We start from the raw sequence: 16,515 nt of genomic DNA on the forward strand, positions 1-16,515 counted from the left end.
ACCCCTTCCAAATAAATGTTGGCCTGAAATGGAACAAGCAAAACAATAAGACATAAAAATGTTAAAATTCTGTGGAAAGGGTGTCAGAAACACTCAAAATCTTTAAACACATGGTCAAAATGTGTTTTTTTTTTATATGAACCACATTGAAACTTGCTGATATTGCAAAGAAAAGTGTATTCTTGACATAAAACACCAAGCCAAATACATTTAAAAAAAAAAAAATTATATTAATAGAAATAACAAATGAGGTATAATACAAAAGAGAGAACAAATAACAGGAATATATCTTTATTCAGGCTTTTGGTACCAAAACCTTATTTTATATCATTTCATTAGATAACATCTCCTATGCTTCTTAGCAGGACATTGTGAGTATACAACGGGGTTATATGGTACAAAAATTATTCTGATACATGAAAGATACATGTAGGAATGTTGTCATATGACACATTGAATTTGTTATAAGAATGTGTGATAATGAAATGATTGCTGCAGGTGATCAATGTATATTGTGGCTGTCACATCGAAAGCCTTTGACTTCAATTTGTCTGTTTGCCACATATAAAAAGAGTAACGTAACAGTAACCTCAAAGCTAACTGCAACTATGATTATATATGACAATGATTTACCCTGACAGCATGATTCACACAGATATGACTTGTGATCATGATACAGAAGAACATGTCTTAAAATACCACCCCTTCTGAGAAAAATAATGGTCCATCAAGACATGTGGTCTCATGACTGGTCAAAACACTATATAATCAATAGATATGTTCATAGCAAAGCTGGTCTCTCAAGACAGGCAGTCTCTCATAGCAGTGGTCTCTCAAGACAGGTTTTACTATATAAACTTAAAACTGCATATCAATATGTAATTCATTGTGACACCAGTGACATTTCTTTTGTAACATTTAAGTAGTGATGTTGCATGCTGCAACAATCACAGTATGTGACTGTTCCTAGGAACAATATGGGTCATTTCACACAGTGAAATGTACAATTATTGAAGGACACACATACTGTGATAAAATATTTATGTATGAAATGTAACAAGCACCATGTGGACCAATTAATACAAATATACCACAGTCAAGAGCAGAACATAGATTTCACTATGGTAATGCATTAAGTAAATGCATAGTGTAATGTGTGTAATGTCTGCAGTATTCTTCAGTTAGACTTTATGCAAATCAAAAACTATTTTCTCACTGCATCATTTCTTGCACATTTAATTGCAGAAAAGCAAAGTCTGCACAACTGTTACACATGGATTTTACTTGTAATTCTTGACATGAAGTAGGTGCAGGAAAAAATGATAGTAAATATAACGCAATGGTAAACGTGAACAACGTAAAACAAAAATTATGCAGAAATGAAAAAATGAACAGACTGATGTACAAGCAGATGTATGGATGTTGTCGTCATACCATTATATGCTCTGCTGGGCAAACAAATAAACTTAAATCATGAAAATTAGACCCCTTAAAAATGCATGATCTATGCATATTATTCTGATGTAATTATGCCATAATTTTCCAAATTCTTCTACCATTTATTTATAAAACAAAAAAAGTTTTTTTGAGCTTATTAAACTGCTATGATCTTTTACTGTGATGTTGATTATATAGAAAAGATTAGTTGTGCACAGTGCTGTCTCATTTTGTTTGAGCTATGGGATTGTACAGAATATTTTACTTAAAGTTACACAAATCCTTTAACCCCGAGTTGAACAATGAATGTCAAAAATGTATTGATGCTCATGAAGATATCAGCATCTGTCTCTCACTTTTCTTTAACAAAGGCAAAACAACAGGACATGCAATTCAAATCAATTTGCAGCCCTAAACCCAGCATAGGTAGCCTTGCCCAAAGAGCAAACAACACAGACCCATCTCCACTTTTCTGCAATGAATGAGCAAATTGGCTTGCTGCACAGTGTTCATTCTTATTAATTGCATTTATTATCATGTACTTGTAACAAGAAGTTGGTTATGGCTTGTATGTTCAACTTGTTGCAGATCTTCAAGGAGGACATTAATTTTGCTATAAAAGACATTCAAAAATATTTAGCATTAGTCTTAATCTAGGATGTGAATGAACAAACAGACATGCACATGAACACAGAAACGGTTGCTCTGTTGAGCTTCCGCGAAGGTGAATTAAATTTTTTATAAAAACGTGCTAATTATTCCAAAGATATCTTAGCTACATGAAATCATCAATTTCTATGATATTATTGTATGTTATTTTTCTCCATCATATATTTATACCCGACAAAACAAAAGAAATGCACATAGTAGGTTTGATCAAATCTGCACTAATAAATATGCATAACCTATATCCTTCTGTATCACTTCTCTCTTCTCTCACCTAGAAATGTCATTGAGCTAACTCTGACCTTTCTAACATTAACATGAGATCCTGCTGATCCAATCTGATCTGTAACGTACATGAATTTTTAACTACAGATATTTACAAGCCAAACAATCACAAGGATAACTATTTCCATTTCTTGGGTCTATGATGGTTGGATAACACAAAAAGATTGTGAAAACAGTTTCAAATAATTACAAAAGCCTGTGTTGTCATAACAACCAAACAGTACAGCAAACTGGCCATGAGGAACTTTGAAATACTGAATTTCTTACCCGATTATATCAAAGCTATGAATCTGAAGGGATCCTTAGTTAACTTTGCATTTACAATAACAGTTTATAAATGACACCAAAATCATGTCAGCAACCATGATAATATATGATAATTTAATATTTCCATTGGGCTGGGTATGAAACTATATACATACACAGTCACATGTTGCACTCCGCTATCGGGCCCTTCATTATAACATGGTCTTAGCTACAAGGCCAGTAGGATTATGGACTTAATTTCATTATGTACTATGAAAATTACAATTCTTATGTACTTCATTATAAGATGGTCTCACTATAAAGTAGTATACTCTATAGCTCCCATGGACATCATTATCATGAGGAGTAATGTGCGTGTGTGCGTAAACACGCACACAGAATATTTAATATTATCTATATTTGATTAATTATACTTGTATATAACTGACGACGGACTCAAGGCACCAGCTGCATCATTTATTACTAACAATCTGAAGTATTCCTTCACAGATTATGTTAAATTAAGTTTGTTGTCCAATTAAGATGACACTGACCGTTTAAACATTTTTAGGAATACAACATGTTTACTGAGCAGAATTTTTCAACTGTTCAGGTAACAAATGTATGAAGGAAGGAAATTTATTGAATATCAGTTATAACATTGCACAGTAAACAAATAAACAAAATTTTGGTATCTGTACAAATAATTATACTTTATATTTTGTATTTTATATGCATCTAGAATTTATGTATTAACTGAAACATTTAACAACTTGAATATAATGCAAAACTATATTTAAAATGAATATTTCATGATTCATTTAGTTTACAAGTCAAAGAAACTATTAAAAAAATTGTCTTATAAGTTATGGAATATTTACAGAACAAATAATCATAAATATACATAATGTTTTCACTGTGTTTTATTTAACTATGAGCACATGCCTGGAGAGGTAGAGATAAAGAAATATTTGGATTAAAAAGTCACCCCAACCTGTAATACGATCCAAAAGTGGCATGCATTAGATCAGTATTGTATGAAATATGAGAAAAACAATTGCAACAAGAAAATCTAAGCAAATAGGACCACTGTTACTTCAGTATGCCTTATTTCTGAATCAAATTTCATGATTTCATTTTCTGCTGATGAGTGGACGTATTTTCATGACAAAATGGTTACATTTCATGACACTCATAAGAAATTAATGGACTGCAAAAATTCCAATTTATTTATGGTCTCTCAATATTTTCTTTGCAATAAAATATCAAATACATAATATCAAAGAACTGGAAATTTCCAAGAAATGTTAGAACAATATGAATAAAAGTTATTACACCCCATTCAAACCAAGGACTAGCAAAGTGGCCTCTCCCTCCCCATGCACCCGGTTCCAACCAAGGACTTGTAAAGTGGGCTCTCCGTCCCCTTGCACCTGGTCCAACCAAGGACTTGTAAAGTGGGCTCTCCCTCCCCCTGCACATGGTCCAACCAAGGACTTGTAAAGTGGGCCCCCTGTTAGTCAAACCATGGAATGGAAAATTTCCTAAGCTCGTTTTACCCAATCATAGTTCTAAAGAGTGACATCCATAAAAAATTATCTTCCAAACATATTTTCTAGAAAACAAAGTCGTTCTCAGACCTGAACAGTGTCTAAAATGTTAAACTATAAACGTGGATACAAAAATACTTTTCCAGAGATGTGTACACTGGTTAGGCTGGCGAAAGAATAAGCTACTTTTGCTGCATACATAATAACTTGAGTAAATGGATGAATTGGTGCATATGTACATGAATATATCAATGTTCTTTCAATATTGTATTAGCTAATGTAAAATTCACGTTCAGTATAGTGATTCAAATGCAGAGAGTCAACATTGCACAGATACCTCTATATTTTAACCAAGTCACATGACTTGATAGCACTACATGAACTTGTCAATCAAATAACCATGTAAGATGCCATGTCCATCTAATATGATTTTCCTTCAATAAGACCCATGTTGTACTTTGTAAATCTCTCACTGAACACGGGCAGTCCATTTAGTCTTTTGAACTGGAACCTGGAACCAAACAGAATGAAAATGTTAGATGAAGGAAGATGTAAAGCAGGACTATGCAGCCAAACAGTCCAACATGGCAGAAGATAGTCAGGACATAAGGTCACACACGTATCATGAACAGTGAATGGTACGGCATATATGCCCACTGTGAGTAATAGTCATCAATGCAAATAACGGAAAATTTGTTCAGAAATCAGTTTTTTTCTTTCAGTCAGTGATCCTTACCTCTGATCTTTTGACCCCAAATCAATACACTTCTTCCATACTCAAAGTGCAAGCCGTCTACAAAAAGTTTGGTACAAATCTGTGATGTAGAATTCATGTTATTGTGCAGATTTCTTTCTGCAGTCATGGTGATTTTAACCATTTACCTTTTGACTAAGACACTTCTTCCCTGCTTCATATGCAACCTACCTATAAAGTTTAGTCGAGATTGGTGATACAGAAATGATGTCATTGTGTGGAAACTATTTTAATTTCTTTCAGTCACAGTCACCTTGAAATTTGTATTTTTTACTTCCCTACCACAAGTGCAAGTCATTCACAAAGTTTCACCACTGTGGATGATTGAGAACTCAAGTCATTTTGTGAGAATGATTTTTTTTTTTTTTTAATCATAGTGACTTTTATTTTTGAACCCAAAGCTGTTATGGTTCTTCCTTACACCAATTCAAACCAACAACACAGTTTGGTAACTGTAGATGATGAAGAACACAACCATTTTTTTTCTTCTTTCAGTCAGTGACCTTGACCTTTGACCTTGAAACTAATACAGTTCTTCCTTACACCAAGTGAAAATTATTCACAAAGTTTGATAATTGAAGATGGTAGAGAATTTGGGTTACTGTTTAGAAATTTTTCTTCATGCAGTTATTAACTATGACCCCAAAATTAAGTGTTCTTTCTTGCCCCAAATAGAGCGTGTGTGTGCATTTCGAGACACTTAAGCACACTTCTGGACATAATGTGTCAGTAAAAAACTGAAGCTCAATTGCACAAGAACATTAGGAAGAAAAACCTCCTCAAATAAATGTACACCTGAAGTACTTACTACAATCTGAAAAATAAATGGTAAAGATGTTAAATTCTGTACAATTTCTCCAAAATAAAATACGAAGGTAATACATATAAAATAGTGGTTTAAGCATCTACCTCTGATGCAGGAGGTAGTGGGTTCGAAACCCCGGCCAAGTCATACAAAAGACTTACAAAAATGGTATTAACAGCTGCCTCGCTTGGCACTCAGCATTAAGAGGTTAGTGTTAGGACTGGTCGGCCTGGTGTCAGGATAATGTGACTGGGTGGGACATCATGGTACATGTCTGCGATATGATGCCTCAGTGCTAGGCATCACTATAAACTGCCACACTACAGACACTGTAGCGATATGACTAAAAATTTTTTAAAGCTGCGTTAAAAACCCAAATCACACACATGATGCCAAATCCAAATGGGGGACATTATAGTGTATTGTACAATGTCGAAACCAAGTGAGACTATGCAGGGAATCGAACCCACAACATCCTGTATCCAAGGCAGATGCTCTAATCACTAGGCCACCTGAGCGGTCTGATTCGGCATTGTACAATACACTGCATAGTATCACTTGGCTGAGGCATCATACAATACACAACAGTGTCCCGCTTTTATAAGGCATAGTGCAATGTGAGAAAATCAGAAATGAGGCTGACTTTTAAGTTGGATAGTAATTATGTTTACTGGAAGGGATCAAGCTAGACTGGAATTTTAGGGAGAAGTGACTTCTTCTTTTGGACAAGCAGCTATTTTTAGAAGGAAGGGGCTTCATAATGTAACCACTCACGTTTTATAGCTTCAATACAACAGTCCATTGATAGGATTGCAAATTTATGGTTTATTTATTTGTATATGTATTTGTAGTAATTTTAGACATTGGTCAATAATATCTTGTTTTCTGTATTTTCACATTTATAAGTCAAGTCAGAAAACAACTTTGACCTTACAACACTTCTTATGAATTCCACAACACAGCGTTGTCCCATATGTTTCTGACCTACATAATTAATTGCATTTTAAAGTTAAATCTTAAATAACATAATACCTAGGTTTGCTTTCTATGAATTGTATATTTTTCCGAATATATCTGAATGATGATTTATGAAAACAGACAATCTAATAAACTGGTTCTTCCCAGACAGAGCAATGCCTCAAAAAGTATGTTTTGTCAATGTAACTCTAAACAAAATCACAGAGCAAAGTAATTTTCGCTTTCCTAACAGAAGGCGAAGTTTACATTTTTTAGGCAACTTAGTTGCCATTCTGCCTGGTAGTGTGACCCCTGAGCTGGTGCTTATGATAAAAGTGAATTTGGAATTCATCAAAATATTTGGATAGGCAAACAGATATGCTTGCCTTAGCAATGATTCTTCATGTTCTATGCCATTGTAATTACCATATACCAAGGGACAGGAAATGCAAGACATTTTTATGACTGTGACAATAAGATCAAAGTAGCAAGTTGACACCTCATATACTGACCTGTCTTTGATTCAGAATTATTCATTACAAGCATAACGGGGTTTAGGAAGCAACATTAAGAAAATCCCAACAAATTTTCTATGATTGTGATCTTGACCAAAAGGTCACAGTGGCAAGCATGCATGTCACTGATGAACAAAAGCTGTACTTATCAGCAACAAAAAAAACCTTTACAAAAGCCTAAACAAAATTGTACATGATTCTGACCCCACAGTGAAAGGGGCAAGTAAGTATGTCATGACTCATTGAATGAACAGTCTTGGCTTTGAAATGATTAATGTCAAATATGATAAGAATCTATCAAGGGGTTTTTGAATTATTAGCAAACGAAAAACTTTTACCAAAAACCTTAATGAAATTTTCTATAAATGGTGACCCTGGCCAAAAGTAACAGACTCAAGTGAGCATGTCATACAATAAATAGTCTTGGGACCTTTACCCAAAGTAATAGACTCAAGTGAGCATGTCACAGAATGAGTTGGCCCAAAGTAACTGACTCAAGTGAGCATGTCATACAATGAATAGTCTTGGGACCTTGACCCAAAGTAACAGACTCAAGTGAGCATGTCACAGAATGAGTTGGCCCAAGGGAACCGACTCAAGTGAGCATGTCACAGAATGAGTTGGCCCAAGGTAACCGACTCAAGTAAGCATGTCAAAATGAACTGTCTTAGCTTCATACAGGTTCATGCCAAGTAGAATGAAAATCTAGCAAGGAGTTTAACAATGAAAAAAAAAAAAGAACCTAAACCTTCAAAAACTGCTCATATAACCACTGCTGGCAAACAAACCATTCACATAACCATCACTGTCAATGCCAGAAAAGTTACTGTTATGTCGCACTTCACACTAAAATGGGTTGAACAAAAATTTGAACTGCTTTCTTCTGCCTAACTGACATCATGAACTACAATGATGTCAAATGACTTCTAAATTACAGTAACCTTGGCTGAAACACAGCAAACAAACTTGCACATACTATTGTTAATCTGCACTATTAATAGTTTTATCCTGTGTAGATAATATCCCAGGTAAATGTAAACTTGCCTGCCAAAATACATAGATTATGGTAAATTATACATAACAGGACATGCATCATATCATTTTTTTCCACACACACTCCAACATATATGGTAAAGTGTACTCTGTGATAGGTAAGGCCACTTTATATTGGTGTACATTACAAGCAAAGCTACTTAATGGGTATATTTGCAATCATGGGGTATATCTAATATGAAATCCTCATAAAGTTCAAAGGACATGAACTAAAATTGAGAAATAACTTAGGTTGCCATTTCAAAAGTAAAATTCACACTATATAAATGAATCCATGACCATACCATTATCATGAAGGATTTTATACTAAAGCGTCTTAAAGTAAAAGACCAATATAGTTAAACTTGTTATTGTTAAAAGAAAGATAAGAATTTAGTTAAAGCTGGGTACCTTTTTAAGATTATTTCGCCCAGGGAAAGATCTAATTGCTATCATCAGTTTCTCTCTGGGGTCAAGCTCAGGTTCATAGCGTTTTGGTTGGTTTGGCTTTGTGTCTTTGGAAACATGTGCTTTAGTAAATTGTGTGTCCTTCTGATATGCATGTGCAAAGGGTAGGGGTGGGGGTATAGGTGCTGCAGGAGGTTCTTTAGGAATAGCTGGTGCCAAACTCGCTGGCTCTGGGTTAACTATGGCAGAAGAAGCAGTAATAAGCTGAGTTAAGTCTGAATTACGCAGAGATTGGTTTGGGGAAGAGGTCTGCGGCAAGGCTTTCTGCTGAAGTGTTAAGGCCTGCATGTTTTCTTGAATCTGCATCATCATATTTTGCTGAATCTGCATCTGCAACTGCAACTGCAACTGCTGTGACTGGTCACTGCTCTCCAAACTGGACAAAAGTTTCTGGTTGTTCAAAAGCTGTGCCTGCCACATCTCAAACTGTTGCTTCAGGAGCTGATGTTGGGTATTCAAAAGCTGATACGTGTCCATTCTATCTCCTTCTTCTAATGGTTCACTTTGTATCTCTGACCTGTCTATTTCAGGTTCACTAGTTACTTCTTTCTTAGACTGTGACATAACCAATTTTACTGAAGAGGAGTACAATTTTTGTTCATGGAAAGGTTCTGAAGGATTCTGACTAGTTTTTTCCTCAGATGACTGTCTATCCATAGTCCTTCTCACTGCTGGAAGAGCAATTTGTGAAATTGATTTTTCCTCTAGCATGTGTTCCATTTCACCCTCAGAACTGGGTGAGAAGCTCAGCTCTGAGCACCTATTTCTGACACTGTCATCTTCAGCATCACCATGTGAGTCATGTTCATGGTCATCCACATTTTCATAACTATCTGGCTCCGGAAATGTAGCAGTCACAGTATTTTCGGAAATGGTTCCATCAACCTGATCATTTGGATATGATACTTTTGATGACAAACCCTCATCAGGTTTTTCTATTTTCCTTACAGGTACTTGGGGTTTCTTTTTCTTTGGACCAGTGAAGTCAATGTTATTCAAATCCTCTAGTGAAATAATAAACTCCTCTTTTTCTCGTTTCAGTTCAACCTTGGGTACAGGAACACTATATTCTGGCTCTTTGACCTCCACTTCTCTTGGAGAACTTCCATCATCTGACCCTGACATTTTTCTCATTGTTATAGAAGAAGGCCCATGTTCCTTCAGAGTTTCAAGGTCAGGGATCCTCCTTGGACTACCAAGGTCATTGGATGCTGAAAGAGGATACGCATCATTATCCTCTTTGCCTTGAAATTCATACAGGTCAACTGGCTCCTCATCATTCTGACATTCTAGAGGAGTCGTGTCTATCATAAAGTTGTAAGTAATTTCAGAAACCTCTTGTTCTGCTGAGGCTGATGCTTCATATCCTTCACTTTCAACTTTTTCAACTGTCTCAATCTCTAACGGCTTAATTTCCTCTTCATCGTTGTCCTCATGAACAGAACTAGTCTCAGATGCTGAATCAGGTGCTTTATCTGACTGTTCATGTGGTGACATTTTTGGACTGTTTGATAAATCATCATCACTGGAAAGCTTGGAAGTCTTTTCACAAACGTCTGGCATCTCCTCTTTCAACATAACTGAAAGAAATTGAGAGCCAAGTATAAATGGTTTGAATATGCCTATTCATTACCAATAACAAAGGTAAACAAATTTACCAATAGATACTCTAATATTGACTCAAGATTATATATGTAAATTAAATTAACATAATAAAGTTTCATAATGGGTGATTAATTGCAGTTTTCAGTCTTAACAAGTGTGATTCCTCAACTAAGCCAAAATACTGTTGATAAAATTAAGTCATACTCCAGATGAAAGAAATAAATCCAATAAAATCTTCAATAATTTAAGAACCTTCTGTACTTCAAAACATAGAATAAACTTAAAAGCTATATTTTCTTTTAAAACTCATTGTCATTTATTTCAGAATTTAACAAAGAATTATAAGTAGAACAAGAATGCCAAAACTTACAATAAAAATTAAAATATACGCAATACAACACACTGAAATTTGGTTTGCATACAAAATGTTTAATAATAATTTGATTTCTCAAAAAAATATTCTCAAAATAAAGAAAATGGGACATATTTCTTGCAATATTTTTTTCTAATTATTAATTTTATGATTAGCAAAATACCATGTGCAAGACGTGAAAGAAAAAAAAATAGCTGGCCATAGAAAAGTGGACATTTTGTAACATGAGTGCTTTAACAACAGCTAACTATTAAGCCAATGATCATAATATGCAAGACTATTTAGAAAAAAATATAAATTCTACCAATAATTTAATTCAATGGAAAATCTAAAGGTTAGGGTATAAAAATGAAAATTTGTCATATAATAATGAAAACAAAATCTAATCTATTATAACACAGCTCACCTCTAGAAAGATTTTAGTAATCTCCATTAACAAACAAATTCAGCAAAGTTTTGCCCTATCCCCCCTCCCCATTTACCATGTGTGATGTAAAAATTCATGATTAAAAAAATCAGACTGTGACCTTTCAGACTGAGCTGCAATGTTGCTGCAAAGACACTGAAAAGTAACCAAATTTCACTGCCCTCTCTGAAAGATCATTTGAGAAAAAGTTTAGAAAGGGACGGAACTGAGTAGTGACCTTGATCTTGGAGACAAAAATCTTCACTGTAAAACACGAGATGCCATCAAGCCATGATTCATCACTAAACCTCAAATAGCTTTTATCATGTAAAGCACATATGTAGGAATGTATATTGTTCGTTTTAGCAACATTTAAAGCACTTTATTTTCCATATCATGAAGAGGAACTGGGAGCTAAGTGCCTTTCACAAGGAAACACTGAGGTGGCCTAATATACAACAGATACCGTTAAATAATAAGCTGTCACCTTGACCTTGACGAAAAGACCTCAATCATACAATGCAACTTTAGTTACAATTAAAACACCCCCAATATGGTACGTGTCACATAAAATACGTGTCTGATGAAATATTGTTATACTAAGTTTCATCCATTCATCTTGAATGTCTAAAACTATAGAGTGGAAAGGAGAGTATTAGAAAAATTCAACACACAAAACCATCACAATGACCTTGAAAATAGGAACCTCAATGTGGTATATAAACACCCGCTAATGATGACACATGTATAAAAAGTTGCAAAAAAGTAACAGACAACAAAAAATAGTATCCATCATGATAGGACAGGCATACCTCATTTAATCTCTTAATTAAAAATGACTCTTAACATTATAGACTAGAAGAGAAAGTGTGATGGAAACTTAAAATAGAGAATTGTGACCTTGACCTTGAAGGCAGCACCCTTAATGTTGTGTGTGACATCTTCTAGGTGATATACAAGTAAACAATATTTCATACCTTTATCTGAAATGAATTAAAAAGTACAGAGTGGAAGGGAACATGCTACGAAAATGTAAATCATTTACCTGGACCTTAAAGACAGGACCCCCAATGTGCTACACAATACACTTTCCAGTAATGATATACAAGTATACAATGTTTCATCCATTGATCTCTAACAGCTTTGAAGTTAAAGAGCAAAAAATGAAAATGTGATGGAAAACAAAATACTGAGTTGTGACCTTGACCTTCAATTGCCCAGATAAGCCACCACAGCTGAGGCCCCAGATGAAATGCATGCAGTCCACTTTTTCATTTTCTACTCATTCCCATGTACAATAGAGAGTTTACCTGTTGAAAGTAACCCATCATAATATACATGTATGGTTATCAATACAGGACCTCAGCATGAAAGTAACTAAATGGAGCCAACCAAAGGTTGATATTCAAAAGATGTAAAATTGAATTGCAAAAAACCCATTGTTTACAATTCAAAACACACTGGTTTGAAAGAGATTTCTGCATAGGGTTCGGGTGCACACAACATGGAAAAATCTGTTTATGAGCTAAAACACTTAGCCTATACTAGCAAAGCACAACATATAGGTCAAAGTCAACTATGGTTTTAAGAGTGTAGAACTAGCAAAGATATGTCTAATTATCGCATTTCATTTACTAATATCAACAATACTCTAACAATGAACTTTAAATATAGCATAAAAAAATTGATGTGGTCAAAGATCAAAACACAAAAACATTACCAAAACCAGTGTAGAAAACGAAATAGGATGAGCTTATGTTGTAGGGTGTAGTACTTGAAGAGATCAATTTCATGATTCAGGCATGAAAATTGCAAGAAAAATCAAACACAAAATTTAAGTCAATTCTGCAATGAGGGTGTACTGCTGCTCATCAAGGTGCCATTTCTAAATTCACAATTCTAGATTAGGATAGTACATGTACCCAGCATGCAAAAATCCTAAGTGCTCAAAAGCTAAACACAAGCTTGAATTAAATAAGTAAACTGTGAAATGCAAGTCACTGTAACCTTTTTTGTATAAGTTTTTGTACCAACAGAGATGCATGCAATCATGCAATTTAATGATTCTAGAACGAGCATTGCTTAAGAAATAAACTTATAACACAAAGCTTTAACTAAAGTCAATGAACTGTGAAATATAGGTCATGGTGACCTATTTTTGTGATGAGGAGGTATTACTCATCAAGATGCATCCCATCCCCAACAAGCTTGCCGACTCCAGGTATAACACTATATATACATGAAAGAAAGAAAGTCCTTGAAGCTGTACTGGCCAGAAAGAATTTCCAGGAATTCAAGATGAGAATATTTCTTCTTTTAACTGCTTACTTTGAAACCATCCATGATATTCATCAGCAATAATGATAGTTTCAAATTTGATGCTGTGGTGGACATACTGGATGTCAGATTGGCACCATTTTCACTTAGGAGCAGCAAAGGCATCATAAAGACATCTTCTGGTGGAAACCTGATGTTCACATGACTTTCTGTTTGTATAAAGTAACAATAATATTTTCAAGATTGTGACCATATTGGATATCACACTGCCACAATTTCCATTTCGGACCAAACAAACATCAATAGAAATCTTTTGGTGAAAGCACAATGATGATATGACTAGCCATCTGGAAGAAGAAGCCATAAATAGCTTTCTATAAAGGCCATTTTGTCAGCCATCATTTTGACTGAGGATCAACTAGACATTGTAAGAAGTCTTTCAGTGAAAACAATATGCTGATATGGCCCATCCATTTAGGAGGAGTAGTGATAAGATTTTCAAGATGGCTAGTGTTATGGCCAAATTGGATATCAGACTTTTTCATTTATGACCAACTAGACATCAGATGAATTATTCTACTGAATAATATATATAAATATAAAGTTCTGTTCAGGAAAAGTAGTAATGACAAAATTTTCAGGATATATATTGTGGTGGCCATATTGGAAGTCTCAGTTGCACTGTTTTCCTTCAGGACTTGCAAGACCATGGAATGAATAGGTGAGTAAAGTTTCACGACAATCCTCCAAGTAGTCAAAGAGAATTGCTAACAAACAGATGAACAACAGGATACAGATCATCCCATAAGCTCTTCTGGTGTATGATTAGTAGACTTTGTAAACAAGAGCTAAGCACCAAAGCTTCAGGTAAGCCAGTAAAATGCAAAATGTAGGTCACAGTTACCTTTTGTTATGAGAATGTAGACCTAACAGTGATGCCATGTAGTCATCTTTTTTGATGACTCTAGCCTGAATGGTGCTTGAGAAAAAAAAACTGAAAACACATGCAATATTTCTTTGGGCTGAATCAGCACTTAAACTGTTACATTATTTGGAAATTCATTAAATTTGTGTCTTGTGAGTTGAACTTCAAATGCAACTACATAATTTTAACTTAAAATCAATAATAATGACTTTAAAAATTGTAAAATAATTTATCTGTGGTAGCTACTTTGATTTAAAAGTTGGGACTATCATGGAATTACATCATTTGTACAAACCTTAAAGAGATCTATAAGAAAGCTGAACCATCGTAAGGTAGATGTCCTAATGTTCATGTAGGCATTAAGTATTGATTACTTCAGTAATGAATGCCAGTTTATAGATGATGGTGATTGTTCACTTTATTTAGAACCTTATACACGTACATCCATATTCCATTTTAAAATCATTATTACATGCCCCCAAAAATATACATGACAATAATCAAAGTATGTGGACATTTTTCTATGAGGTCAACCTAAAGGTGTGATCCAGTATGAACCATATTGAATGTCATACACTGTAATGTCACAATGCAATCAGCAAATGTTGAATAAAGCTTGCACTACCACATTATTTTGCTAAGATTGACCCTACATATATGGAATAAAGCTTGCCTTACCTTTTTTTTTTTAAGCTAGACCCTACATATGTTGAATAAAGCTTGCATTACCCTGCTATGTTTTTTAAAGCTAGACCCTACATATGTGGAATAAAGCTTGGATTATTTTTTTAAGCTAGACCCTACATATGTGAAATAAAGCTTTTATTACCCTGTTATGTTTTCTAAAGCTAAACCCTACATATGTGGAATAAAGCTTGCATTACCCTGTTATATTTTTAAGATAGACCCATCTTTTCTTGAGCCAGTTTAGTATCTGGGCACCACTGTAGAACTCCACTGCTCAATTTTTGTCTGGATGTTTTTTTAATGACTTTTAAACTTCAAATGATTCAACAATAAGGAGTTAAGATAATTAGGTTAAACTGTACTAGTATTAAATTTTAGAGCAACAATAAATGCACCTACATGACCACATTGGCAAAAATTAGTACAATGGGGACCAATTTCTATCTAGCCAACAAATCTCACCATCATCAAAAGGGGTGATAATCAAGGACATACAGGTATTCTAACTGTTGAGATATAATAATGGACAGCATTTACTAATTAATGCTGTGTCAATCATTAATGGAACAAGTTCATCCTTAAAGTTACTTTCAAGTTATTTCCTCTAATATGTTGATCTGATTTTTTTTAAAAAAGTTTAATATGTCAGGAGAAATTCCTTCTTTCTAGAGAACTTGCAATTTTGAACTTACAATACAACTTAACGAGATATTTCCACAACTTGCCTTGGATAATAAATATGATTTTTATTACATGCGCCCCCCTCCATTCCCCGTGACCCTGACCTGAAGTTGCAACCCAAAAGCCATTACATTTGACATGTCCTTGTTCTATGACTGCATGTTTAAAATTTAGCAAAAATTATTGAAAATTTTCATTCCAAGTACAACATTTCTATATTTAGTCTCTGACCATGCCATGGGATTCAACAGAGGGGATTAAAAAGCTATGACCGATCCACAGACAGGTATTAACTGAGCAGCCTATGTATTACATTTGGTGAATTTCTATCCTGCAGTTACAGAGGAGACAGAGCAAAGGACAGATGGAGGATATCATATAATTATGTCCTATGTACTGGTATGTCTTAAGTTAGAAAAATGCCAGTGCAAGTAAATTTAACATGTTATTCTGACTGACCAACTGAAATGCAACAGATCTAATAAAGTCGTTTTAAAGTGTCAAGTTCCAGTTTCTATCAAAATGTTAGTTTTGGTTTCTTTTAATTATTTTTGCAGCACATCAACACATGTAGGATATTTAATGCCATGGCAACTGGAGAAGTGTCTTGTGCAATCACACCATTGCAGCCTATAAAAAAAAGGTTTATAATGGACCACATCTTAACAGCACATCAACACATCATAGGTTCTCATGTCAAGGCATATCAGATTAAAGTGCTTTGATCAGTAACACTATAAAACTTAGTTACAATGTCAAAAAACAAAAAATTCATGCTTGAGAATATACTAAGTGATAAATATGAAGCCAAACTTAAATATCTTCACAAAAGCTTGATGTATCTAT

General features: G+C 34.4%; 1 protein-coding gene across 21 annotated transcripts in view; it reads right to left on the minus strand.

Moving 5' to 3' along the window:
* Positions 1-275: 275 nt before the first annotated feature.
* The window catches only part of LOC149775957 (uncharacterized), a 185,836-nt gene continuing 169,596 nt past the window's right edge, over positions 276-16,515 (minus strand). For 20 of the 21 annotated variants that reach the window (XM_089940789.1, XM_089940787.1, XM_089940793.1 and 17 more), the window contains 2 exons: positions 8,659-10,295; positions 276-4,695 (listed from right to left, as the gene is read on the minus strand). In XM_089940789.1, coding sequence (XP_089796915.1) covers positions 4,654-4,695; positions 8,659-10,295 — 1,679 coding nt within the window. In that variant the 3' untranslated portion in view covers positions 276-4,653. The remainder of the gene's footprint in view (positions 4,696-8,658; positions 10,296-16,515) is intronic. The other variant, XM_089940794.1, reaches the window with a different exon arrangement.

The sequence above is a fragment of the Sinohyriopsis cumingii genome, chromosome 18 (assembly GCF_028554795.1).
Source record: "Sinohyriopsis cumingii isolate HCF-2022 chromosome 18, ASM2855479v2, whole genome shotgun sequence".
Classification (NCBI taxonomy): domain Eukaryota; kingdom Metazoa; phylum Mollusca; class Bivalvia; order Unionida; family Unionidae; genus Sinohyriopsis; species Sinohyriopsis cumingii.